The sequence below is a fragment of the Piliocolobus tephrosceles genome, chromosome 2 (genome assembly GCF_002776525.5).
Source record: "Piliocolobus tephrosceles isolate RC106 chromosome 2, ASM277652v3, whole genome shotgun sequence".
NCBI classification, from domain to species: Eukaryota; Metazoa; Chordata; class Mammalia; order Primates; family Cercopithecidae; genus Piliocolobus; species Piliocolobus tephrosceles.
Window position 1 is genome coordinate 135,880,481 of NC_045435.1, and position 26,340 is coordinate 135,906,820.

The 26,340-nt window shown below is 44.1% G+C and overlaps 2 protein-coding genes across 5 annotated transcripts in view; one reads left to right on the top strand and one right to left on the bottom strand.

Annotated features, from left to right (window-relative positions):
* ZNF860 (zinc finger protein 860) overlaps positions 1-6,377 on the bottom strand; it is an 11,015-nt gene extending 4,638 nt beyond the window's left edge. Inside the window, 1 exon segment of the mRNA XM_023192298.2 lies at positions 6,242-6,377. The gene's annotated coding sequence lies outside the window, so the exon portion shown is untranslated.
* The window catches only part of OSBPL10 (oxysterol binding protein like 10), a 331,661-nt gene continuing 311,614 nt past the window's right edge, over positions 6,294-26,340 (top strand). For 2 of the 4 annotated variants that reach the window (XM_023192295.1, XM_023192297.1), the window contains exon 1: positions 6,294-7,245. In XM_023192295.1, the coding sequence (XP_023048063.1) occupies positions 6,965-7,245 (281 nt within the window). In that variant the 5' untranslated portion in view covers positions 6,294-6,964. The remainder of the gene's footprint in view (positions 7,246-26,340) is intronic. The other 2 variants (XM_023192294.1, XM_023192296.1) reach the window with 1 other exon arrangement.

A 26,340-nucleotide genomic window follows, 5' to 3' on the forward strand; every position in this document is an offset into this window, starting at 1 on the left:
CTCTGTCACCCAGGCTGGAGTGTAGTGACACAATCATAGCTCACTGCAGCCTCAAATTTCTGGGCTCAAGCAATCCTTCTGGCTCAGCCTCCTGAGTAGCTGAGATTACAGGTGCATGTGCCACTGTGCCTGGCTTATTTTAAAACTTTTTTTTAGAGATGGAGTCTCTCCAGGTTGCCCAGGCTGGTCTGGAACTCTGGGCAATCCTCCCATCTCAGCCTCCCATAGTGCTGGGATTATATGCATGAGCCACTGCACCTGGCCTTCAGTTTTTACTTTATAATGTTGTGTGCAAATCTTTGAAAGAGCATCTATTTAATAAAATAGGCCAGGCGTGGTGGCTCACACCTGTAATCCCAGCACTTTGGGAGGCCGAGGTGGGCAGATCACGAGGTCAGGAGATCGAGACCATCCTGGCTAACACGGCGAAACCCTGTCTCTACTAAAAATACAAAAAATTAGCCGGGCATGGTGGCAGGCGCCTGTAGTCCCAGCTATTCAGCAGGCTGAGGCAGGAGAATGGCGTGAACCTGGGAGGCGGAGCTTACAGTGAGCCGAAATTGCGCCACTGCACTCCAGCCTGGGCGACAGAGTGAGAGTCCGTCTCAAAAAAACAAACAAACAAAAAGACATTATTTCCATTTTGGAAAAATATGAATATTTATATATATAGTCATATGGCAAAACTTCATATAACCCTTGTAGCTATTTGATTTCCTTGGATGTAACTCTCAGGGTAATTTTTTTTTTTTTTTTTGATAAAGAGTCTTGCTCTGTCACCCAGGCTGAAGTGCAGTGGCAAGATCTTGGCTCACTGTAAGCTCTGCCTGCTGGGTTCACGTCATCCTGCCTCAGCCTTCTGAGTAGCTGGGACTACAGGCACCAGCCACCACACCCAGCTAATTTTTTGTATTTTTAGTAGAGAAGGGGTTTCACCGTGTTAGCCAGGATGGTCTCAATCTCCTAACCTCGTGATCCACCCGCCTTGGCCTCCCAAAGTGCTGGGATTACGGGCGTGAACCACCACAACCGGCCCTCTCAGGGTAATCTTAATGGAGCTGTTTATTCACTGGATAGTGGACTGTCCATACCTTAATTCTGGTATTTTCTTCTTCCCATTGGATGGTAAGGCTGCATGTACACATCACAGCTGAAATTCAGGCAGCAAGAACACTGGACTTGGAGTCAGAAGGCCTCAGTTCAGCATCAGCTCCTCCTCTTTGAGTTTCTGTTTCTTCCTCAGTAAAATTGGGCTTCATTTATCACGTAATAAACATGTATTGAGTATGACTGTGTTCAGGCCCTGTAGCTGGGTGCTAGGGGCCTGAACACCTGTACTGCTTCTCTCAGAGTGGTAATGAGAGGATCAATTCCTAAATGCATAAAAATATAACAGGGAATGGAATTCCAGGCACTGAGTTGTGCTTTCTGCAGTTTCATTAAGTAGAGGAAATGAAACTGGATTCATTACGAAGCAAGTGTTATAATATAGTGGCTAAGAACTCAGGCTCAGTAACCAAAGTCCCTAAGTTCAAATCCTGGCTCCACCAGAATTTGGAAGATGTTGCTGAACCTCTCTTCAATTCAGTTTCCTCTGCCTGTAAAATGGGAGTAAGAACTACAGATCTCCTCATGTGGTTGTTGTGAGGATTTAATGAGTTATTATGTGTAAAACTCTTAAAGCAGAGTGCAGCACATAGTGCTCAATATCCATTAGCTGTTATTGTTATTATTATTTGGGATGTACAACACATCATATCACATGTTTCTAACACAGATATGACCAAGTTGATATCAGAGAGTGATCTGGTTGTGATAATTTTCTCTCTACTTGTGGACAAGCTTCATTCCTGTCATCTGGCCAATGAAGTCAATGTCCACTCACTTACTTGCTGGTCCATGAACATCCTCCCAAGGCTTTGTAGCTAGAGGAGGGAGCCTCAGAAGCAACTACTGGAAACTCCAGACCAGGCCCCCAGGCCCATGTGGAGAAGAAGATGAGGTAGTCAGCTCCCTACTAGGAACTACTGATTCTGTCCATTATTTCAAGAGGTATAATATGTTTATCTTATTTCTCCAATCATGCATATCTTCATTCCCAAAATCTTTACATGGTCTGTCATGGCTGTTAGATTTATAGTCATTCTATTTACGTTTAAAATTGTTTCTTTTTTCTTTCTTTTTTTTCTTAAGACGGAGTCCGGCTCTGTTGCCCAGGCTGGAGTGCAGTGGCATGATCTCGGGTCACTGCAAGCTCCGCCTCCCAGGTTCACGCCATTCTCCTGACTCAGCCTCCCGAGTAGCTGGGACTACAGGCACCCATGATCACGCCCAGCTAATTTTTCTATTTTTAGTAGAGATGGGGTTTCACCATGTTAGCCAGGATGATCTCGATCTCCTGACCTTGTGATCCGCCCGCCTTGGCCTCCCAAAGTGCTGGGATTACAGGCGTGAGCCACCATGCCCGGCCTAAAATTTTTTCTAAATGATTTATGCAATCTGGGTAAATTAAAGAAATGGTCCTTATATTGAGCATTTGTGTTTAGCCAATATTTTTAATTTTGTAAAATTTTTTTTGAGATGGAGTCTTGCTCTATTGCCCAGGCTGGAGTACAATGGTGTGATCTTGGCTCACTGCAACTTCTACCTTCTGGGGTCAAGCAATTCTCTTGCCTCAGCCTCCTGAGTAGCTGGGACTACAGGCATGTGTGACCACGCCCAGTTAATTTCTGTAGTTTTAGTAGAGACAGGATTTTACCATATTGGCCAGGCTGGTCTTGAACTCCTGACCTCAAGTGATCTGCCCACCTTGGCCTCCCAAAGTGCTGGGATTGCAGGTGTGAGCCACTGCGCCCGGCCTAGGCAATATTTTTAATCATACTGAAAGTGCCTTTGCAAAATTATGACAGTAAAAAAAATCTGACATAGCTGATTCCATCTTGCTTCTAACCTGTAAGCTGTCCTCATTCACTCCCGGGCATAGGCCACAGCTAACTTGGGAGGAATTTAGTTCATAGTCTAACCCTAAAGCAAGGATTGTAATATTCCCTTTCCAAAACTATTCCCTCCTTGTTTGAACACCAAACTACCTTTGTAACAGGATTAAGAGAGGTCTGAACTTTGCTAAGATAAAGGCATAGTTGAATGATTACCTGCCATTCTTTCAGAGGTCACAAGATTTCTAACCTCTCCATCACTCCTATCGATAACACCACTATTGTAAAACTTAAGATTTGTGTTTGAGGTATTTTTCATACCCTGCATTCTGATGGACCAGTTGCCACCACCCAGTCTGGCTCATCAGGTCCTCTGGCCCTTACTCAGGAACTGACTCAGTGCAAGAAGACAAACTTCGACTCTATATAATTTCATCCCTGACCCAACCTATCAGCATTCCCCATTCCTTAGCCCTCTGCCCACCAAACTATCCTTAAAAGAAAACCTTAGGTGGGCCTGGCGCGGTGGCTCACGCCTGTAATCCCAGCACTTTGGGAGGCCGAGGTGGGCGGATCACGAGGTCAGGAGTTCAAGACCATCCTGGCAAACATGGTGAAATCCCATCTCTACTAAAAATACAAAAAAATTAGGTAGGTGTGGTGGCAGGTGCCTGTAGTCCCAGCTACTCAGGAGGCTGAGGCAGGAAAATGACATGAACCCGGGAGGTGGAGCTTGCAGTGAGCTGAGATCGTGCCTCTACACTCCAGTCTGGGTGACAGAGTAAGACTCCAGTCTCAAAAAAAAAAAAAAAAAAAAAACCAACCAACCAAACAAACAAAAAAACAAACAACAAAACAATAGGATCTGAATTTTCAGGGAGATTGATTTGAGTAATAACACACTCCTGTCCTCCAGCTTGGCTGGCCCTACAACTGTTTAACTCTTCCTCTATTGCAAAACCTTCATTGGCTTTTCTGGGTAACAAGCAAGATGAACCTGCTGGGCATTACAATATGTATTTCAAATACTTTTTGCCAATTTATTATGCATTTTTCAAATTGTTTTTCAAACATGAAGACTTTTTCCTCTCCAAGGATAATTCTGCAGGTACCCTTTCCCTATTTGCTGTACTAGGGTAGGTCAAGGAAAGCTTTCTGGAAGAAGTGACTTGTAATCCATAACTCCATGGGTGAGAAACACAAACCAGGTGAAGAGAGCAGGGAATAGTGTCACCAGCAGGGGGAACAGCATGTGCTTCATCTCTCTTTCATGATATAGCCTCTACTTTCAGCACATCTGCTCCACTCACCTGTCGCTACTGACTTGGACATTTTTGATCCCATATGGCTGGCTTGCCCCTGCCCCATCCCGGCCTTGACTATTCCTTTTAGCTTAGTTCCTTCCCCCCTTGAACTGGTCTATCTCAAGGGTCTAATTTTTTAGTCCAAGGTGAGAATTTGTTGTGTTAGCTTATCCAGTCATAGGTTGGTTGCATAAGGTGGAGTAATGGTGACATAGGTTAGGTAATATGAAATAAAATGATGACACTTCTCCTCTTTTAGCAGGAGCTTAAGGTGTCAGTCTCCAACAAAAAGGTATGTTGTTTTGGTACATAGTGACTGATATTTATAGGTTAGTATGCACCTACTTTCCCACCTTCAGTCTATATGTCAATGCAGGACTCAATGAACACTCATATATGATCAGTAAGTTAGCTTAGACAAAGCTATGCTGTGGTAAAAAATAATGCTAAAATCTCAATGGCTTCAAACAAACATTTTGTGCATGTTACTTGCCCAACACTAACTGGCTTAGGCTCTGCTCCACACCTTCTCACTCCGGGTCACAGGCTTAAGGAGAGTCCTTATCTGGACATGCTGCTCTCCTGGTACAAGGAAAAGAGAAAGATGGTGGAACCATATGACAGCTCTTAAAGCTTATGTTTGGAAGGGGCATTCATTACTTCTTTTTTTTTTTTGAGACGGAGTCTCGCTCTGTCGCCCAGGCTGGAGTGCAGTGGCCGGATCTCAGCTCACTGCAAGCTCCGCCTCCCGGGTTTACGCCATTCTCCTGCCTCAGCCTCCCGAGTAGCTGGGACTACAGGCGCCCGCCACCTCGCCCGGCTAGTTTTTTTTTTTTTTGTATTTTTTTAGTAGAGACGGGGTTTCACTGTGTTAGCCAGGATGGTCTCGATCTCCTGACCTCGTGATCCGCCCGCCTCGGCCTCCCAAAGTGCTGGGATTACAGGCTTGAGCCACCGCGCCCGGCCTCTATTACTTCTGTTCACATTCTATTGCTCAGAGCAATTCCATGGTCAAGCCTGAGGTCCATGTGGAGGAAGGATACTCCTTCCATAGGAAGCGCCAGCAAATATTTTGAACAGATGAACATTCTTGCCTAGTTTATCACAGCCAGTATCATTTGTCCCATTTTGCAAGTGAGAAAACTAAGGCTAAAAGAGGTAATTTGATCAAAGTCATAGATCAGAATTCAGCTTGAATGGCTTCAAAGTTGGTCCTGGCAATCTCTTTTTCAGATTTTTTTTTTTTTTTTTTTTTAAACACTATGTAGGCGCCTGGAATTGTAATTTACTCAGGGACACAACCACTTCCCTTCAGCTCCAGAAACTTCTCCGTGAAAATCTCTAGCGCTAAAACGTCCATGAAATCTTCCTGGAAGGAGGTGAAGCTAGAAAGGGGTCAGGCTCCGGGAACTGTTCCTTTGAGAGCTGAGTCTTCCATTTAGTAATTTTCTAAAACTGTTGAAGTATGTATCTGCTTGATGGGTTTGTAGATCCTTTGGCCGGAGATCACCTATCATCATCACCTTTTGTTTTGTGTGTGTGTGAGAGAGAGAGTCTGAGTTCCTCAAAGCTTTTTTCTAGGTAATTTTTGATACTTCAGATTGCAATGGGTATCTATATTCACAAAAATTATTAGTGGGGTGGAAAGAGTATCTTTAGGTAGGACCAGGGGCGCAGAAGTTACAGCCAACACAGAGAATCCTTCAATGTTTGTAAATATCTGTTCATTTCCCTTGCCTCCGGAGCAGTTTTCCCGGTTTCACAGCCTCTGTTACTAGGTGCACGTGCAGTGTGATAACAATGCACAAGTTTTGACTTGCCAGGTTTATGTGTGTCATTCAGGGCAGGGGATTAGGGTTAGGCCAGTCAGTGACCTAGGACACTCAATTTAAGGAGGCACTCGCACAAACCTGAGAGTTCGCGCGCCTCACCCCAGCCCAGCCCTGTGTCTGTTAAGCATTTATCATAATCCTGCTTTATGAAAATGCCCGGCGAGCTTACCTGTGAGGATCACCTGCTACTCCCCTCCTCCGCCAGACAACGCGGAGGGCCTCCCCGCCCTGTGACTTTGCTCCGCCGGTGATAATTTCCAGGTTACTGTGTAGGAGCGTCTGGCGTAGGATCGTGTGCGGAAGACCGAGGGAGGGAGTGCGCGTGTGAGCCTGTCAGGCCGGGCGGGTCCATATCCGGGTGGACCGGGTGGGTGGGGCAGCCCCTCCCTCCAGGTCCCGAGGTGGATAGGGAGTGGGGAGTGACGCGCAGAGATTTCCTTTCGCCCCTTCGGATCCAAGAGAGGGTGGCAGAAGGAATGCGTGGGTGACTCGGCGTGGATTTAGGGCGTGCCCACCTTGCAGATCGGCCTCCTAGAGTGTCCCCAGGGCCTAAGAGGCCGCAGGGACACGAAGGAAGAGAAGGAAGAACCCGAAGAGGGCTCGCTTAGCCGGCCACCGGCTCCGAACTTGCCCGGGAAACTAGTGCGGAGGGAGGGGCCGGGCCCTGGCCGCGGCGGGAGGAGGGGCGGCCGCAGCTGCATCCAGCCCCGTTGGCTTCCTTCCCAGCTCTCCTTCGCCTCCTCCTCCTCTTCCTCCTGTATGAGTCAGGCATTTCCCGGGGATTTGGAGCAGCCACGCGCGGCCCGGGCGCCCGGAGCTGTAGCAGCGGCAGCAGCCGCCGTGCCGGGGCCACCACCGCGGCGGGCACCCGCGTCCCGGGCGCGCACGGACCATGGAGAGGGCAACCCAGGGCACAGACGGCGGCGGGGGTAGCAACAGCAGCAGCCGCAGCAGCAGCCGTGCTACCTCGGCGGGCTCCTCGCCCTCCTGCTCTCTGGCGGGCCGGGGGGTCTCCAGCCGGTCTGCGGCGGCTGGGCTCGGCGGCGGGGGAAGCCGCAGCAGCCCGGGCTCTGTGGCCGCTAGCCCGTCCGGGGGAGGCGGCCGCAGGAGGGAGCCGGCGCTCGAGGGCGTGCTCAGCAAATACACCAACCTCCTCCAGGGCTGGCAGAACAGGTAACGCGCCAGACACCCGCGCCACCGCGCGCCGCTATGTGTGTGTGTGTGTGTGTGTGTGTGTGTGTTTGTATGTGTGTGTGCGCGCGCGCGATTGTGCCTCCAGCGAACCGGGTGATGCCTCCCAACGGTGCCCTTCCTGCGTCCCTGCACCCCTCCAGGTGGGGTTCTCAGGATGGAGCGCGCCGTGTCTCCACCCCGGGACCGCACCGCAGTGGCGGGGAGGGAGGCGAGAGCCCTGGTTTTCTTCTGTGCTAGCACCTGCAGAGACTGGAGTGGCAGGAGGAGCGTGCTGGTCCCCGTGCTCTGCTTGTCCGTGGTTTCCTGCACCCCTGTGGAATGACTGGGAAAGGGAGGCAGAAGGGGCGTGCTTTGTGCCTGGGTGAAAAAGCGTTAGCACGTCTGCTCCGATTACAGTAATTCTGTAAATAACATAGTTCTTTTCAAAGTTTGGTGTTTCAGAACACCACCACCATCAACAAAAAACCTGCCACTTGTCATCCTGGGCGACTGTACATACTCCTGCCCCAGTTTGTGCCTTGCAACCTCCGATGTCTGTAATGGAAATTCTGTTTAAAAACAGAGGCCAGGCGCGCGCGGTGGTTCACGCCTGTAATCTCAGTACTTTGGGAGGCCGAGGCGGGCGGATCACGAAGTCAGGAGTTCGAGGCCAGCCTGGCCAACATGGTGAAACCCCGTCTCTACTAAAAATACAAAAAATTAGCCGGGCGTGGCGGCGCACGCCTGTAATTACAGCTACTCAGGAGACTGAGGCAGGAGAATCGCTTGAACCCGGGATGCGGAGGTTGCAGTGAGCCAAGATCGCGCCGTTGCAATCTAGCCGGGCCGACAGTGCGAGACTCCGACTCAAAAAAAATAAATAAATGAAATAAAAAGAAAGAAAAAATACCCTCGCCTCTTTTAATATTAATAGCAATTTACATTATTATCATTATTTCCTCTTCAGGTCCCTTTTGAAGTTTCCTGCTCACTTCCCCCTCATAGTTGAGAAGCCTAGTTGTGGACACGTGGAAGGATGGGGCTGTGGAGGAAAGGGGCTCAGGAGGCACTTGGAATGGTGGTAGTGTGTGTGATCTGCCATCGTGAGGAAGACAAGAACAGATGTGGCACTGCTGTTTACTTTTTGTTTTTTGTTTCAATTTGTTTTTCAAAAGCAAGCCAGAGGGAAATACAAGTGTCAGTGTGAGGAGAGCAGTGCTTTTGGGAGAGGTGGTTGGTGGGATATTTTGTCCTGCCTATTTAATAGTCTCCAGATCTTAATACACTTGGGGCTCTTAAGGATGTTTGTGAGATTTGAATCATATCCTGGAAAGTTGCTTATCTCTGTTGCATGGACGATATTACTTGGTTATCTCTTCCTGTAGATTGTTTGGAAATGTTCAGATTTGCTTCCATCTGAAACATAGCAGCCAGTTATTTGCACAAAACTCAACTTGGAGGAAGAGGACTTTTGAAGTATGGAAACCGAGTCGTTTCTATATTGATATTGTACATATAGGACTTTCTGAGTCACCTGGGCTTCCTGGGAGATGTGTCACTATGTTAGTGGAAGTTGCACTTAACTTTTGAATCCTTTTATTTCTCAAAATAGTCCTAATGTCTGCTGTTGCCTCTCCCTTTCCCCTTTCAATTCGTGAAAGCTGAAAAAGAATAGGTAGAATGCGTAGGTACAGGGAGATGTGAGATGACTAAATCTGATTTCAGTTCTTGGTAATTATGTCTTGTTAATGGCAACTCAGGGTGCCTTGTCAGTAACAGCATTTTGCTGGTGTGTTGAGCAATCACTTTTATTGCTTTTTCTTCGAGTAGCTTATGAGGCCAACAGAACTTTTACCCTGGATTACAGTTATTTTATTATTTACTTGCTGGGGAACAATATGTTACCTGCAATGTGTATTGAAGGATTTGTTCTTTGGAGTGGATTTAGGAGGCATTGGAGTAACATTCTTTTGCATTATTTTAAACCCATTATGGTATTTAGATTAGAAGCAAGGTTGAGAAGAAGCACATTTAATGCCAATAATAATGCCCATGTGATCGCAGGCTACCTAGGTGAAATGTTGTATTATGTACACTCCTGAGCATGCTTAAGTGATGTCTCATCTTTATTGAGTTTGTTTACTGCGATTTATAGCTGTCCGCCTGTGTTTGTTCTTACCACAGTAGACTCGCCGTTTTCCAAGTCTACCACTGACTCCATAAGCATTGTCTGTAATTGTTAACATCTCAGTGTCAGGGTTTCTATTTCCCACATTGTGTTCTCTGAACGATGGCTGAGGGTCCATTAGTGGTTTGGAGAAGATTTATGATGACTCTGTGATTGCAAAATTCTCCCTTCTGTAGGGGTCTTATGAAAGGAGAGCTGGATTAGTGAAAAGGAAGAGAGAAAAGGATAAAAATAGAAACTTTGAAAATGTATTCATTTGTTCATTTGTTCAATTAATTTATCTATTCAGAGACTGTTTTATTGAGCACCTACTATGTGGCAGGCACTGTTCTAGGAGCTGGAGCTACCACCCTTCCCTGGTCCAGGGAAATGCCTTAGTGCAAATAGCCAACTGACTCATGCTGCCTTTGTTTCTGGGCCTCATAGCATCTTCCTTTGGCAGTTCTTTTCAAAGTGCCCACAGTCAATGACAAATCTATAGCAACCAAGTTCTTGGTTCATCCTCTCAGGCTGCTGTGCAACTGTAATGCTCCTCACCAGCTCCCAGGACTTAACACCAATCACCCACTAACAGTTTGTACCCTGGTGTCCTCTTGTGTGTTTTCAAGTTACTGTAAAACTTATATTTTAACATTTGGCATCATATTCTGCCTTTATTTGTAGCCTCATCCTCATGCCCTTAGGAAGGCAGTTTGGGCCAGAATACAAAATAAATGACATAAAGAGAGGTCACAGAGAAGAAAACTGCATGATGGGAACGTGCTGAACTGAGGAGAGTAAGTTCAGGACATTTGGCTCACTGGATGAGAATGTGAAATACTTAAGAGTATGGGGAAGACATGCATTAAGGGCTTTCTGTCATTCATTATAGATATTTAAAGAAAATATTTCAGGCACAATAACATTGTATAGATTTACAGGATGGCATTGAAGAGTCACAGTGCATCGATACAAATGAACCAAATGAACAACAATAAAAAATCCAGGAAGTGGCAAGTGCTATGAAGGTTAAAAAAAGGAGATGAGATAAAGGAAAGTATTTGTACGAATAATTTTAAGTGTGGGTCTAGTGTCTTTACTGCTATTCACATTTTAACTTAGAGCACTCTCTTATTACCCATCTTATCACTCATCTAGAGTGAACCAGGGGGAGAGTAAACCTCAAGAACTTGGGGAGGCACATGACATAGCACCTAGTTGGCTAGGATTAGAATTTCAGACTGGGTTCTGGTGGCCCAGAAGGATTTTAGGAAGGGAAGTGATCCTTATTAGGTCACTCTGGCTTCTGTGTAGAGATGAGATTTTCAAGGGGCCAAAGCATGAAGCAGGGAGACCAGTTAGGAGCCCGGCTGAGTGGTTTAATAAAGAGATACTGGTGGCCTGGGCTGGGGGTTGGCAGAGAATTGGAGAGACGGGGTAGATCTGTTGTGGAGCGGATGGAAGTTGCCGATGAATTTGATATGGAGGTGAGAGAGGGGCATGGATAACCCTTGATTTGTGGGCCTGAGAGAGACTGGGAGTTTGAGACGTCCTTTGTGGAGATGAGGATCACAGGAGGGGAATGTGTTTGTGGGGAGGGTGAGGTTTGGCCAAACAGCCAAACACTGTTTGGACTGTGTTCAGTTTGAGATGCCCACCCCTAGTAAGACACTGGCTGTATGATCTTTCATTTGCCCTAAGTCTAACTTTACTCTCAAACTAAAATGGAACTATTTTGGAGTTGCTGATAATATCAAGTATCTGAGGAAGTAATTTCTAATTGGATCTAGAAATTGTTATTTAAATATCTAAGGGTTGCCATTGCCATTCACTTTTTCTTATTTGGAGAAAAGAAGACACTGCAAATGTGGAACCAACCTCCAGTTCTCTTTTTGGTGATTGGCGGGGTTGTAAGAACTCAATAAAATGCTAAAGGACAACAAATCTTGACTAGGATTAAGGAAGACAAGGCTGGTGCATTGGCTCACACCTGTAATCCCAGCACTTTGGGAGGCTGCGGTGGGAGGATCACTGGAGCCCAGGAGTTCCAGATCAGCCTGGGAACCATGGTGAAACCCTGTCTCCACAAAATAAAAATATAAAAATTAGCCAGTTGGGGTGGCTTAGGCCTGTAGTCACTGCTGCTCAGGGGTCTGAGGTGGGAGGATTGCTTGAGCACCAGAGGTCAAGGCTGCAGTGAGCTATGATCACACCACTGGACTCCAGCCTGGGCAACAGAGGAAGACCCTGTCTCTAAAGTAGACGTTTATTTGGGGAGGAAGAGTAGTGTGGACTTCAGATTCAAATCTTGATATCAACACTTAGCATGCATGTGACCATGGGCTAGCTCTTTAATTGCACTGGGCTTCTGTTTTTCTCTTCTGTTAAATGTGGGAAATGATGCTACTCTTTTCATTAGTTAAATGTGAAGATTAAATGAGATTATCGGTGTATAAGGGACTGAGAATAGTACATAGCAAGATACCAAGAAGTGGTAGCTATTATTAGATCTTCAATTTGTCTGCTTTTAAGTAGGCACTTTCTGGTCCATAAAATTCTTGGTTTTTATTCTGAGTGCTGTGGTTACCCTGGGACCACATTAACATAATTATCATAGAGTTCTTTGGGGAGAAGATGATTACTTTATTTTGAAGGGATCCTTTTAAAACTTGGCACCAAACATTTACAGCTCCCCTTCCCAGCCTCTAATTCCTACCTTCCTTTCCTGTTTTATTTCTCTCTATATACCTTGCTACTATCTGACATGCTTTATATTTTGCTTTTTTTGGTCTCTCCACACTAGAGTATAAGCTCCCTGAGGACAGATAATTTTTTCTGTCTTTGTTACTGCTGTATCTCCAGTGTTGAGAACAGGGTCTGGTATACAGTAAGGGTAGAGTAAGTGTTGTCAAATGGATAAAAAAATGAATGAGTGACAGAGAAGGAAGTCAGGGCTTAGTTCTATTTGAGCCAGTGTTAGCTATTATTGATATTAGAAGTCTTGGTTCTGTACCTGCTCTTCACCTTGTCTTTGTGCTGCTGTGTTTATCATCTGTCCTGCTCTCTGCAAACAGTCTTTGGTTCTGGGTCAGGGAGTATGACTCTTCTTGTGACATGCCCACCCTGATTTAGGGCCCACCACAGCTCACCCAATGGGGGCCATTAGTGACCAAATATCCAGGGCTTGCTTTTGACTCTATCTGGATTAACAACATATGTTGAGTGTTTAGTGTTTAGCCCCCAGCATTTTGGGGCCACTTATCCCAAATTAAAGCATCACTGGGGTATATATTAATTTTTAAAGCCACCTTGAAGGACAATAAGTGCTTTTTTGAGTATCCCAATAATTTTAGAGGGAATTGGTGTTAACAGGGTTGAAAATCGCTGCTCTGGGCTTCGTATTCTTGTCTGCATGTACATAGGAAATATCTGCATGTCTTCCTGTCTAGTCTGCCAGAGTGTTTTGAGGCTACGTGCTAAAAATCCTTTAGGGACACTAGATAGTTTCATTGATAGTAATAATAAAAGGGATGGTTGCCTAGGTTACAAAACAGTGTATAATACTGTTTATTCACTTATGGTTCAAAATACTTGCTTTGTATTAACCACTCCCTGCAGAATCTGCCCTCCCCTTCCTTTGAAAGTGTATATATATTTGAGGAGATTCACACCAAAATGGTTTTCTTTGGTTGGTGGGATTATGGGTGATTTCCATTATCTTCTCTTGTCTGTTTTCCCAAGGTGAACTTGTGTCTGTTTTGCAGTTTGAAAAAGTTGTTGAGACAAAGAAAAGCTGCTTGTGCCTTTTCACGTCGTCTCTTTAACTGTGAGTTTTGTGAGTAAATCTCAAGTCTAATCTGCATTCAGAAAACTACACAAATCATATACATATGCAGTTCACTGAATTTTCATAAACGGAACACACCCACATTAAGAAACAGCTAGCTGCCAAAACATTCCCTGTCGCCTGCAGCCCCTTTCCTTATGGTATCTCCCCGCATAAGGTAACCGCTGTTGTGACCTCAACACCGTTGAATTGTTTGGTCTCCTTTTGAACTTCATATTGTGTAATACGTGATCTGTGTGTCTGGCTTCTTTCTCTTAACATTATGTTTGGGAGGCTCACGCATGTTTCTGTGTATAGTTGTGGTCTGTTTATTTTCATTGCTATTTGGTATTCCATTGTATGAATATACTAAATACATTTGTCTATTGTAGGTTGGTATTTGAGTTCTTTTCAGTTTTTGACCCTAATCGTAGGGTCACAATGCTGTGAACATTCTACTACCTGTGTTTTGGAGAACATATGTGTGCATTTCTGTGGATATACACTTAGGAGTGTTTGCTCATGTCCAGCTTTTTCGATACTAGCGGAGAGTTTTCCATAGTGGTTGTATGCGTTAATACTTCTACCAAAAGTGTGTAGAGAGAATCCTGTGTGTACCACATTCTCATCCACGCTTGATATTGTCTCTTGTTTTCATGTCATCCAATTTTAATATGCCTTTACCTGATGACTACTGAGGTTGAGCATGTTTTCATGTATTAATTGGCCATTTGGATGTCAAGTTTTGCAAGTTGCTCTTTAAGTCCTCTGCCCATTTATCTGTTGGGTGTCTGCCTTTTTCTCCTTGACTTTTAAGAGATGTTTATATATTCTGAGTACGTGCCCTTTGCTGGACGCCAGTACACAGGTGCCTGGGCACTGCATATATAGAGACATGATGTATCATGCAGGTATTATGTCCTGTGGATATACCACAGTTTGTTTATCCATTACCTGTAGGACGACATTTGGGCTGTTTCCAGTTTTTAACTATTACAGATAAAGCTGCTTATTTGTGTTCAAGTCTTTGTGTGGTCACATGCTTTTATTTCTTTTGGGTAAATACCTAGCATTAGAATTGCTGGTGTATCCATCCTGTGTAGAAAGTGCTAACCTGTTTTCCAAAGCAGCTGAACCATTTCACACTGCCACCAGCAGTGTATATAAGTGAATACATGGCTCCCCATCTTGGCCATCTTCATGTTGCTACCTGGAGAGCTTTTGGAGAACAGGACTGCCACTTCCTCATGCGCATGGCATTGCTTCTGAGAGGGGCAGTCTAGGGAGAAGCTGTGTAGTCCTTCTTACCTTTCCAGCTTTGCCTCCTTTGGCCAAATGACCTTGGGCAAGTTATTTAACTATTTGGGCCTTGGTCGCTCTGTCTGTAAAATGACACGAACCTCGCAGTGTTATAAGGCCACCACAGGCATGAGTCCTGTGCTTGGTGCACAGTAGGTCCTCAGCAGAAGTTTGTGACTGAGAGTCTTGTATTTTAGACTAGTGAGTAGTTTTCTGGAACCTAGGGGGTGCCTTGGTGGTCACTTATGACCCAGCCATGGCAAATCTGCAGGTGTCTTAGCCCTGCCTCTCATTACATGAGGACCCAGTTAAGCCATTTGATTTGCCCAGTGGCTGTCTGTGTTTGCTGTGGTTTCGCAGAGACTGCTTGTGGACCGTTGTCTGAGGACTCTGGGAAGAAGGAAGCCACATGGGCCTTTGTGTCCTGAAAGAAGGGTTGAGATGATTGTGCCGGAAGTGTGGGAGGCTTTTTGCAGTTCTGCCTGGCTCCCACTGATGCGATCTGGGGCCAGGCCAAGACAGAATTGAAAAGAAAACCATCCAAAATTTGAATTTTGATAACCTAGACTGGATTGAATATGGTCACAGCCCAAAAAGTGCTTTATTTGTGCCTCATGCAATGATATCAATAATAATGATAAAATTAGGAAACATAATATATGGTCTTTTGTTGCAAGTCTGTTCCTTGAAGGTCAGAGAAGGCATTTGCAACATGAATAATCTTTTCTTTTGGTGGTGTAGTTTTTAGGAGACTATTTATGTTTTTGTGTGGTTTAGTCCCTTTCTATAAATATATTGATGAAAATGCAAAGAGTTGAAAAGCGACCAGTATCAGTTTTTAGTCACTCTTTTCCAGGATGTTTTAAGTGTTTATCTGCACAGCCAGCCTTGTGGCCTCTGCAGGCTGCCATGAGGTGGGTGGGTGGGATTGGACGTATTTTGGAAAGTGGTGGGGTTCAGGTTCTCCTTATGTGTGGGTGGAACTGGGGGCTGTGTTCTGGCTTTGTGTTCAGGGCAATCGAGTGGATTAGGTGACTGATGCAAATGATCCTCACTCAGCCGTCTCTGCAGTGCTCACTCCATCAGAGCTGTGTGGACTGCTTACAATGCGGTGAAAACCACTGCTACAGTTTACCTGGGCCTTTCAGTTGTTGAGTAGAGTCTGGACAGAGTCGGGAAACTTTCTTTTTTCTTTTTGAGACAGAGTCTGGCTGTGTCACCCAGGCTGGAGTGCAGTGGCATGGTCTCCACTCACTGCAACTTCCACCTCCTGGGTTCAAGCGATTCTTCTGCTGCAGCTTCCTAAGTAGCTGGAATTACAGGTGCCCGCCACCACACCCGGCTAGTTTTTGTATTTTTAGTAGAGATGGGGTTTCACCGTGTTGGTCAGGCTGGTCTCGAACTCCTGACCTCAGGTGATCCTCTTGCCTTGGCCTCCCAAAGTGCTGGGATTGCAGGTGTGGGCCACTGTGCCTGGCCCAGAATTGGGAAACTTTCTAAGCCCTGAGTGAGGTGGCAGCACCATCCCCCAAACACATTCCTCTTTGCTTGAAATTATGCCTGGTGGAATTTTTATATCCCAAATATTTTTTAGCGCTTTATATGTATATGCCAAATGCCATGTGAGAAGCAGGAGACAGGAGGGAATAAGCACAGGCCCTACCTTAAGGAGCTGACAGTCCATAACAGAGGGGAGCAGACTTTTCTGTAAAGGGCCAGATAGTAAGTAGGTTAGACTTTGTGGGCTATACAGCCTTCATGGCAACTACTGGGTGCTCCTTTGTAAATAAGTGTATGTATCTGTGTTCTAAGAAAACTTTATTTATAAAAGCTGGAGGTGGTGGGCTGATATAGTCTGTGAGATGTAGTTCGATCATCCCTTCTCTATAATTACATTTAGATTTCTTATGCAAGTAGTTGAGGCAGTCCAGTGTTGTGGCTAAGAGTGTAGATTCTGAGGCCCAGTAGCCTGTTTTTAAATCCCAGCTCTACTCTTTACCTTGGACAAGCTATTTGACCTCTGTGTCGCAGTTTATCTGTAAAATGGGAATAATATGGTGTCTGTGTCATAGAGTTTTGAGGATCAGCTGAGAAGCTGTGTGTAAAGGCTTTAGGACGATGGCTGGCACATAGAAAGCGCTCATTAGGGCCAGGTGTGGTGACTCACGCCTGTAATTCCAGCACGTTGGGAGACTGAGGTGGGTGGATCACCTGAGGTCAGGAGTTTGAGACCAGCCTGGCCAACATGACAAAACCCTGTCTCTACTAAAAATACAACTATTAGCCGGGCATGGTGGTGCACGCCCGTAATCCCAGCTACTCGGGAGGCTGAGACAGGAGAATCGCGTGAACCCAGAAGGAAGAGGTTGCAGTGACCCGAGATTGTGCCACTGCACTCCAGCCTGGGCGACAGAGCAAGACTCCGTCTCAAAAAAAAAAAAAAAAAAAAACTCATTAGATGCAACAGTACAGGTGGTGAGTGCTACTGCAGAGGAAGCACCTGGGAGTGGGAGCAGCAGCTCCACTTGGGAATAAAGGACAGAAGTGGCAGGTGGAGGAAGACCTTCTAGAATGTTGAAGAGTTCATCCTGCAGACAAGGGCTTCAGCAGGGCGTCCCTGGTAGAAGGCTCTGTGAGTACAAATGTTTGGAGGCATGAAACGAGATAGGTTTAGTATGACTTGAATGCAGGTTGTATGTGGAGTGTGGCCAGAGATGAGACTGTAAAAGACAGACTAGGCTAAAAAAGGCTACTTTCTGAAGAACCTCTTAAGCCACTGAGACCACAGATCACAAAATGTCTGTGTTACCACAGGGTGACACCGGCCCTGTATATTTGTGGGTCCATGAAGCATCAGACGCTTTACACATATTATCCAATTTAATCCTTAAAATGAGATGGAGGTGGGTGTTGCAAAGCTATCCATTCTCCCCTTTTCCTTTAGCTATAGACCCCAGTTTTTAGCTGGATACATGGCTGTCAAAAATAAAACTGTATTTTCATCCCTCCTCCTGTTACTGGGGTCCTTGCTCCCAGAGCTCCCAAGATGGTGGCGGGCCACTTCCAAGATGGTGGCAAGCCTCGTGTTCTCTGACCTGGGGTTCTTGGCCTTACGGATTCCAAGGAATGGAATCTTGGGCCATGCTAGAGTGTTATAGCTGTATTAGAAGCCGTGGGTCACGGAAGAGAACCGTGGAACCCAGTGACTAGTGTTCAGCTCCATTAGGATGAACCCAGGCACTTAGCTGTGCAGGAACAATGGCAAGCCTTTAGCCCGACTGGGAGTGGCAATGGGCGACTCGCTGGATCAGGAGCACAGCGGACACCCTGCCCAATCCAGAGCTATGGAAGTCAGCAGTGGCAAACAGCAGTGGTGGATGGCGAGTGAAAGCTCGGCTTGAGCTGTAACAAACATGGACTAGAAGAGTGCAGTTTCAAGATTTAATAGAGTGAAATAGAGTGAAGAGTGAAAACAGAGCTCCCATACAAAAGGAGGGGACCCAAAGAGGGTAGTCATTGCTGGCTCGAATGCCTGGGTTTATATCCCGATCATTGTCCCTCCTGCTGTGCTCTTAGGCAACAGATGATTGGCTATTTCTTTATCTCCTGTTTTTGCCTAATTATCATTTTAGTGAGCTCTCTTTACTATCTGATTGGTCGGGTGTGAGCTAAGTTGCAAGCCCCGTGTTTAAAGGTGGAAGCAGTCACCTTCCCAGCTAGGCTTAGGGATTCTTAGTTGGCCTAGGAAATCCAGCTAGTCCTGTCTCTCCTTGCAACCAGGATGGCGATGAGATTAGAATCTGGATGTAAGTGCAGAGCTGTCACATAGTAATTTCCTGGAACCTTCTGTGTACTCTTCCTACCTTTTCCTTTCTTGTTGGAATATAGACATGCTGGCCAAAACTAGAATACAGAAATGATGGCTGGAGTTCCATCAGCCATCTTGAACCTTAAGGTGACTGGGATGGAGGCCATCAAGACAGAAGAAATCTGGCCTCAGGACTTTGTGGATCAAAGTCACCTCATAAATCCTAGCTGCAACCTCTGGAATTTTCCCTGGGGGGAGGGGGAGGAATACGCTTCTTTTGCAAGCCCCAAGTCTCAGTCAGATCTAACCCTAATTGATCCAGGTATAATCGCAATTTTACAGATGAAGATGTTGAGGCCTAGAGTGACATAAACTGCACAGTTAATAAATTGTTGAGCAGGGAATTTTCGGACTCCAAAGTGTGTTTTCCTTTAACTTCTCTGGAAAGAACTTGGTCTCCTACCCCGTCATTTTATAGATGAGATTACTGAGGGCTTTGCCTCAGTGTAAACTAGGACCAGCTAATTCCACTGCAAGATAATCATTTCCTGCCCCCTCCCGCCCCTCCCCATACTCTTTCTCTCCTTGGTCTTTCCAAAGAAGAGGCCCTTCCAAAGAAGAGGCCCTGTGTGTTTTTTTTTTGCTTTTTTTTTTTTTTTTTTGTGGAGACAGAGTCTCACTCTGTCGCCTAGGCTGGAGTGCAGCGGTGCGACCTCGGCCAAATGCAACCTCCGCCTCCCGGATTTAAGCAATTCTTCAGCCTCAGCCTCCCGAGTAGCTGGGATTACAGGTGCCCGCCGGCACGCCTGGCTAATTTTTTTGTATGTTTAGTAGAGACGAGGTTTCACCGTGTTGGCCAGGCTGACCTGGCTTCAAGTAATCAAGTAGCCTGGCCCAAGTAATCTGACCTCATTACTTGAACACCTGACCTCAAGTAATCCGCCCACCTCAGCCTCCCAAAGTGTTAGGATTACAGGCGTGAGCCACCGCGCCCAGCGAGGCCCCTTGTTTTAATGAGTGATGTTGTAGCCCTCCTTTCGGCAGAATAACTTTCTGTGCGTGGGTTGCGTTTGGTGGTTTTTCCTCTTCCAAAACCCTAACTATTCCAGAGCTGTGTGTTTAGAGCTTTCTCTTTAGACAACCTTGCCAACTCTTGCCACCTCTGGGCTGGTCCTTAGGAATGACTTTCCTTGCCTGGCCTGTCCTTTCCCTGCCTGAGTGTTTAGGGGATGGATGAGGGGGTTCCTCGGCCCTGTGATTATTTGTAAGTGCTGACACATGTCTTGATTTATGCAGAGGCCTCCCAGTTCATTAACCTCAGAGTGTGGACTTTGGCTGAAATAGGATCATGCGTTTGCGGAATGTACTTTGCTTTTGGGATTCTTGTGTATCTGAGTTCCACCCTATTACTAATACCTTAACAATGGGCTTCCTGATCCCCTTGGCTAACCACACAGCACAGAACTTTTCTGTGTATGTTCTCCAGCAGACTCATTTAGTGGCCTGGTGTCTAAAAAGTTTAACAGAACAAAAACCCATTTGTGCTAGTACGTGCCGTTGAGAGAGCATTTGTTGTACATTCATTATATAGCATTTCATATGGATTCCTCGCTTTGCTCCAGCTAATTTCTTTGTGGTAATTTTTATTAGCTTGGCTGATGAGCCTTTTTCTTTTTATGAGAAGTCTGCAGCTGACACCTTGGCCCAAAATAAGCATAACACTATTATAGTTGTTTAGTTAATTTGGAATTTCCTGTAACTGGAATTTTTCTGTCAAAGATCAGTTTACATGACTACTTCGAAGTCAGCTAAAATTCAGGAAGATGGTCTTAAAAGCCAAAATGCCATGGTTTATTTTCTCATGTTAATAGGATAGGCCATTGTTATGAGTTGAACATAGAGATATACTTCAGAAAATCTTTGTATCAAAGAAAGAAGACCAAACTTGTATCTGGGAAATCAAGGTTAAGTCTGGATAAAGTGTTTTTTTTTTCTCCCTTCAAAAATAGAAGCAAAACATGACCTAACTTGGATGAAACTAAATTGCAGTGATTCATGTCATGGAATGATCTGAATTTCTGTTTATCTGAAGGCTTGCTTCCTTTTCCTTTCCAGCATTGTAGGGTTATTGGTGTTTTTAATATTTTTGTTTTGTTCCCTTTTTTATTTTTGCTTCGTTTCTTAGTTTAAGACTTTGAATTCTTTTGTGTAACAACTAAATGTAACTTGTGATCCGATTTTTTTTTCTATAAATGACCTTATCATGATTGGCAACATTTGTATAAAGTCTACAGATTTGATAATAGTGCTGTGTCCATGTCAAGTGTTTGGTTTTAACATTTACACACGGAAGTATTTAAGGGTAAAGGGGCATTATGTTGGCTATTTACAGAAAGAAATATACACAGAAAGAAAAAATAATAAAGCAATGTGGTGAAATGTTAATAGTTCTTCAGTAGTAAATAGTTGTATTATTTGTGTAACTTCTCTGTAAATTTGAAATTACATTGAAAGATTAACAAAAATTCATTTGACCTATTCAAAACAGAAACCTTGGGGTGTACAGTATATACTTACCGAATAGAGTATACATCTAGTAAACATTATCCAATTTACCTTAATTCTAGTCTTCTGATGTGTCCACTGAAGCATCCATTCTTGAAGCTTCATCCAGACTGGTTTAGAAGATGCCCAGGTGTGATAAAAATGATTCTTAGACAATGCCAGAGATTAACTACAATGAAATTGCCTGAAAGTGTGCCTATGAGCAGATAGGTAAAGCCAGCATATTTGCAGCTTATGAAAGGACCATTAAACCAAAGGCTTGGGAGATCTGTGTTTTTATCCTTTCCCTATTAAGTTGTTTCATCTTAGTATAAATGTCAACTGTCTCTTTCATTTATAAATGGGATGAAGTGGGAAACATTGCTTGTGTCCTCATTACTCCAACATAGGAAAATTATAATGAATTATCGTTTATAAGCAACTTTTTTTTTCTTTTTTTTTTGAGACAGGGTCTTGCTCTGTTGTCCAGGCTGGAGTGCAGTGGCACAAGCACAGCTCACTGTAGCCTCAACCTCCTGGGCTCAAGCAATCATCCTGCCTCAGCCTCCCAAGTAGCTGGGGCTACAGGCCGGGGCGGGAGGATCACTTGAGGCCAGGAGTTTGACACTAGCCCGGGCAGTGGCAAGCTCCCTGCAACAGTGAGATGCTACAAACAATTACAAACAGAAAACAATCAAACAAAAAACCTGGAGTGGCATGAGCTCTCTGCATTCCTGCCCAGAGCTGGAAAGATGGCTCAGTGTGGGAATGGGATTTTTTTTTTCTTGACCTTGGTTTTGATGTGCAAGGTTGATTTGGTTTGTCTTGCATTATCTCATGGAACATGTTATTTATGGTCAGAAGTAACAGCTTAAGTCTTTATTATTTGTGTAGTAAAATGTGTTTTAACCATTTATTAAAAAAAAAAAATCCCCTCAGAGATAATCCATGAACTTGTTCATACTCACATGAAAGTTCCAGTTGTTCCACATCCTTGTCAGCACTTGGTATTATGGTAATTTTAATTTTAGCCATTTTAGTAAATGTGTCTCATGGTTTTCATTCATAATTGGCTGATAGCTAATGACACTGAACAGCTTTTCATGTGCTTATTTGCCATCCAGATATCCTGTTTAGTAAAGTTAGCTTTAGCTAAGTCGTTTGCCCATTTTTAAATTGGATTTCAATCAGGTTGTTTGTTTTCTTACTGTTACGAGAGTTTTCTTCTGAGAGTAGTTAATGCTTTTTAAGAAAGTGATCCATTTTTTATAAGTTGTTGAATTTAGGTATGTAGAGTTGCTTATAGTATTCCCTTATTATCTTGTTAATGTTCATGAGGTTCCTTTTTCTTCTCCCTGATACTGTTAACTTGTTCCTATTTCTTTTTGTTTTTATCAGTTTTGCTAGAAGTCTGTCAATTCATTGATCTTTCTAAGAATCAGCTTTTTGTTTCATTTATTATCTTTATTCTTTCTCTATTTTCAATTTAATTGATTTCTATTCTAATCTTTTTTATTTTTTCACTCTTTTATATTTAGTTTTTTAGTTTCTTAAGGCAGATGCTTAAATTATTAAATTGTCATTTCTAATGTAAACATTTAGTGCTATAAATTTTCCTTTAACCACTGCTTTAGTTGCACTCACACATTTTGATATGTTGTATTTTTATTTTAGTTCAGCTTAACCATTTTCTAATTTATCTTGACACTTTTTGCACCATGAATTATTTAGAAGTGTGCATATATACATACACACAACACACACACACACACACACATATATAATTTTGTTATTGTTGTTGTAGAGATGGGGGTCTTGCTATGTTGTTTAGGCTGGTCTCGAACTGCGGGCCTCCAGCAGTCCTCCCACCTTTGCCTCCCAAAGTACTGGGATTACAGGCATGAGCCACCGAGCCTGGCCTATATATGTATGTATGTATGTGTATATATATATATATATATATTTTTTTTTTTTTGAGACGGAATCTCCCTCTGTTGCCCAGGCTGGAGTGCTGTGGTGCAATCTCAGCTCATTGCAAACTCCGCCTCCTGGGTTTATGCCATTTTCCTGCCTCAGCCTCCTGAGTAGCTGGGACTACAAGCGCCTATCACCACGCCTGGCTAATTTTTTTGTATTTTTAGTAGAGACGGGGTTTCACCGTGTTAGCCAGGATGAGTCTCGATCTACTGACCTCGTTATCCACCCACCTTGGCCTCCCAAAGTGCTAGGATTATAGGCGTGAGCCACCGTGCCCAGCCGCCTGGCCTACATTTTTTAAGGGTTGTTTTATGACATTGAATATATTCTATCTTGATGACTGTTCCGTGTATACTTGAAAGAATATGTATTTGGTTGTCATTGGATGACTTGTGCTATAAGTGTCAGTTTGATTCGGTTGATTGATAATGTTGTTCAGTTCTATATCATGACTGATTTTAAAAAATTTTATTTGATAATTTTGAAGCCGTGGTCTGGAAAGAAAGTACACCCTCTGCTCATAAGCCATTCATATTCAGATTTTCCCCTGTAGTTGTGTGTTATTTTACAGACTAACTTATTTTTACATTTAGTTTTCCTGAGTATTGCTACATGAAGTCAGTCAAATGAGGAGCCATGAGAACTTGCTGTTTGTTCGTTTTTCAAAAGCACACAAATATTTCGGGCCAGGGTGTTTGTTTATTTCATTTTAAGAGGCACACATATCATTATTTTCGGTAAATGCCTAAAAATCAGCTTTAGGACTACTTGGAGATGCTTTTTCAGACAATTTAATTGACTCCAATTCAGACTTAATGTAAATATGTTATTTACCTCGTCAAGTGAAGATTGATCTAAGGAAATATGTATTGGTTCTAATGAGTGGATGGATGCTGATCAAAGAGGTTCTGAGACCACTGCTTACCCATTAAGAGGGCTGGGTAGGGCAGGGCACTGTGATTCACACCTGTAATCCCATCAATATGGGAGGCTGAGGCGGGCAGATCACTTGAGGCCAGGAGTTCGAGACTCACCTGGACAACATGGCTAAACCCTATCTGTACCATAAATACAAAAATTAGCCAGGTGTGGTGGTGCACACCTGTAGTCCCAGCTAGTCAGGAGGCTGAGGCAGGAGAATTGCTTGAACCTGGGAGGCAGAGGTTGCCGTGAGTCGAGATCAAGCCACTGTACTGCAGCCTGGGTGACAGAGTGAGACCCTGTATCAAACAATCAAAAACAAAAAAAGAGTGCTGGGTAGATGGAATCATTGGAGAAACATCTGACAGCTATATTGAAGGAATCATTAGACAACCCAGGCTCATCCACCTCCATCTCAATAGGGAGATTTACCTGTGTCCCAAGATGTTCCCTCTTGGTTTGGATGTGCTTTGGAAATATTGCTTTGAGTGGAAGATGCTGAGCAGGAGGGCTACTGGGATTAGAACAGTTTCTAACTGCGGCCAGGTATGGTCATGCATGTCAGTAGTCCCAGCTACTCGGGAGGCTTAGGTGAGAGGATGGCTTAAGCCCAGGAGTTTGAGATTAAAAAAAAAAAAAAAAAAAAAAATCGAGAGGGTGTGGAAGGTGATGCTGCTGAATTTTATTACGAGAAAGCATTTTTATCCAGAGACTTCATGACTATGGAACAAAATTAAATAGGACTAAGTCATATCTTGGAGAAATCAGGTTAAATGTGATTTGTTCCAGTTGGAGAGCTTCATTAAGTAGTAAGGGAAGGAATTTTAATGAGAATTTTCTCCTGCCTGGAGTCCTCTAGGAAATGTCCTGTGGATAGCAAGGGAGTGAGCCAGGCGCCTCCTCGGGTAGGTGTGTCTCTGCAGGTTGTCTCTTCAGTCCATTTGGTGTTTGAGGAGTGAGCCTTCAAATCAGTGTTTTAGAATCTGTGCATCACTCCTCCTGTCATCATTTGAAGAACTGGAAGCATTTAAGTATTCAGTAATACTATTTAATCCATGTTAAACTGTGAGAACTTGATCGTCATATGGTTCTATAAGAGAATGTCCTTGTTCTTGGAAAATACATAAATATGAAATATTTCAGAATAAAGGGAGATGTCTACAACTCATTCTCAGATGGTTGAGGAAACACTTTACATAGGGAGAAGGGGATGGGAAGTGAGAGAAAGGGAGGGAGATAGACGGATGTGGATGGAGGGGAGGAAAGGAAGGAAGGATGGGGAAGGGAGAGAAGGGAGGGGAGAGATGGCTAGAGGGCATGATAAAGCAGATGTATGCAAACATCAATAATTGTTGAATCTGTGCGAAGGGAGATAGAGGAGTTCTTTGTCATATTCTTACAACTCTTCTGTAAGTTTGAGTCATTTCAAAGTACACATTTAAAAAAACAGAAAACAAGGAAACACATGGCTCCTTTGAGAAACAGTAGTCACACCACTTCCTGTAATATTATTTGAAATTGCCGCATAAGTGAAGTCTTTCGATTGAAAGCAAGTCATTGTATTGCAAGATCCAGGAGAACAGGCATTAGACCTAAGTTCTGGCACAGTGACTGGCATGTAGTAGGTACTCAATATTTGTTTAGTGAATGCTATCAAAGCAGCAGTGATTTTGGCGTTGTCTCTTCCCATTGTGCATGTACCTTGCACCCAAGAGATTTGGATTTGCTCCCCTAGACAAGCCTTTATATGTTCCTGTGGTCTTTGTGAAAACAGCCAAATGGAAAAGTTTTGTCTCCGGGAGATTGCATTACAACTTAGTGTAATGGGAGTGACTGAAACCCTAACTACATTACTTGCTGGTAAAGGCCCCCTGGAATCAGTCAGAGTATTTATGGCACTTTTCCTATGTTGATTCCCATTTAAAGATGGTGAAATCTCAAAAAAAAAAAAAAAAAAAATAGTGTTTCATTTACTTTTATAGTATGTAGAACGTAAAGTTTACCATTTTAACCATTTGTAAGTGTGCAGTTTGGTAGCATAAGTATATTCACACTGTTGTGAAACCAATACCATTCTTCATGTCCAGTACTTTTTCATCATCCCTAACTGAAACTATACCCATGAAATAATAACTTTATTGTTATTACTGGCTTAGAAAATCATGTATTCAACAGAATTATAGTTGTTATCTGTGTTAATAGTAGGCTCCAGGACCTCAAATCCAAAACTGGTGATGCCGGCCAGGCGCAGTGACTCACACCTGTAATCCCAGCATTTTGGGAGGCCAAGGTGGGCAGTTCACCTGAGGTCAGGAGTTCAAGACCAGCCTGACCAACATAGTGAAACCCCGTCTCTACTAAAAATACAAAAAAATTAGCTGGGCGTGGTGGTGGGCATCTGTAATCCCAGCTACCCGGGCGGCTGAGGGAGAATTGCTTGAGCCTCGGAGACGGAGGTTGCAGTGAGCTAAGATTGCACCACTGCACTCCAGCCTGGGTCACAGAGCGAGACTCCATCTCAAAAAAAAAAAAAAAAAAAAAAGCAACCCCCCC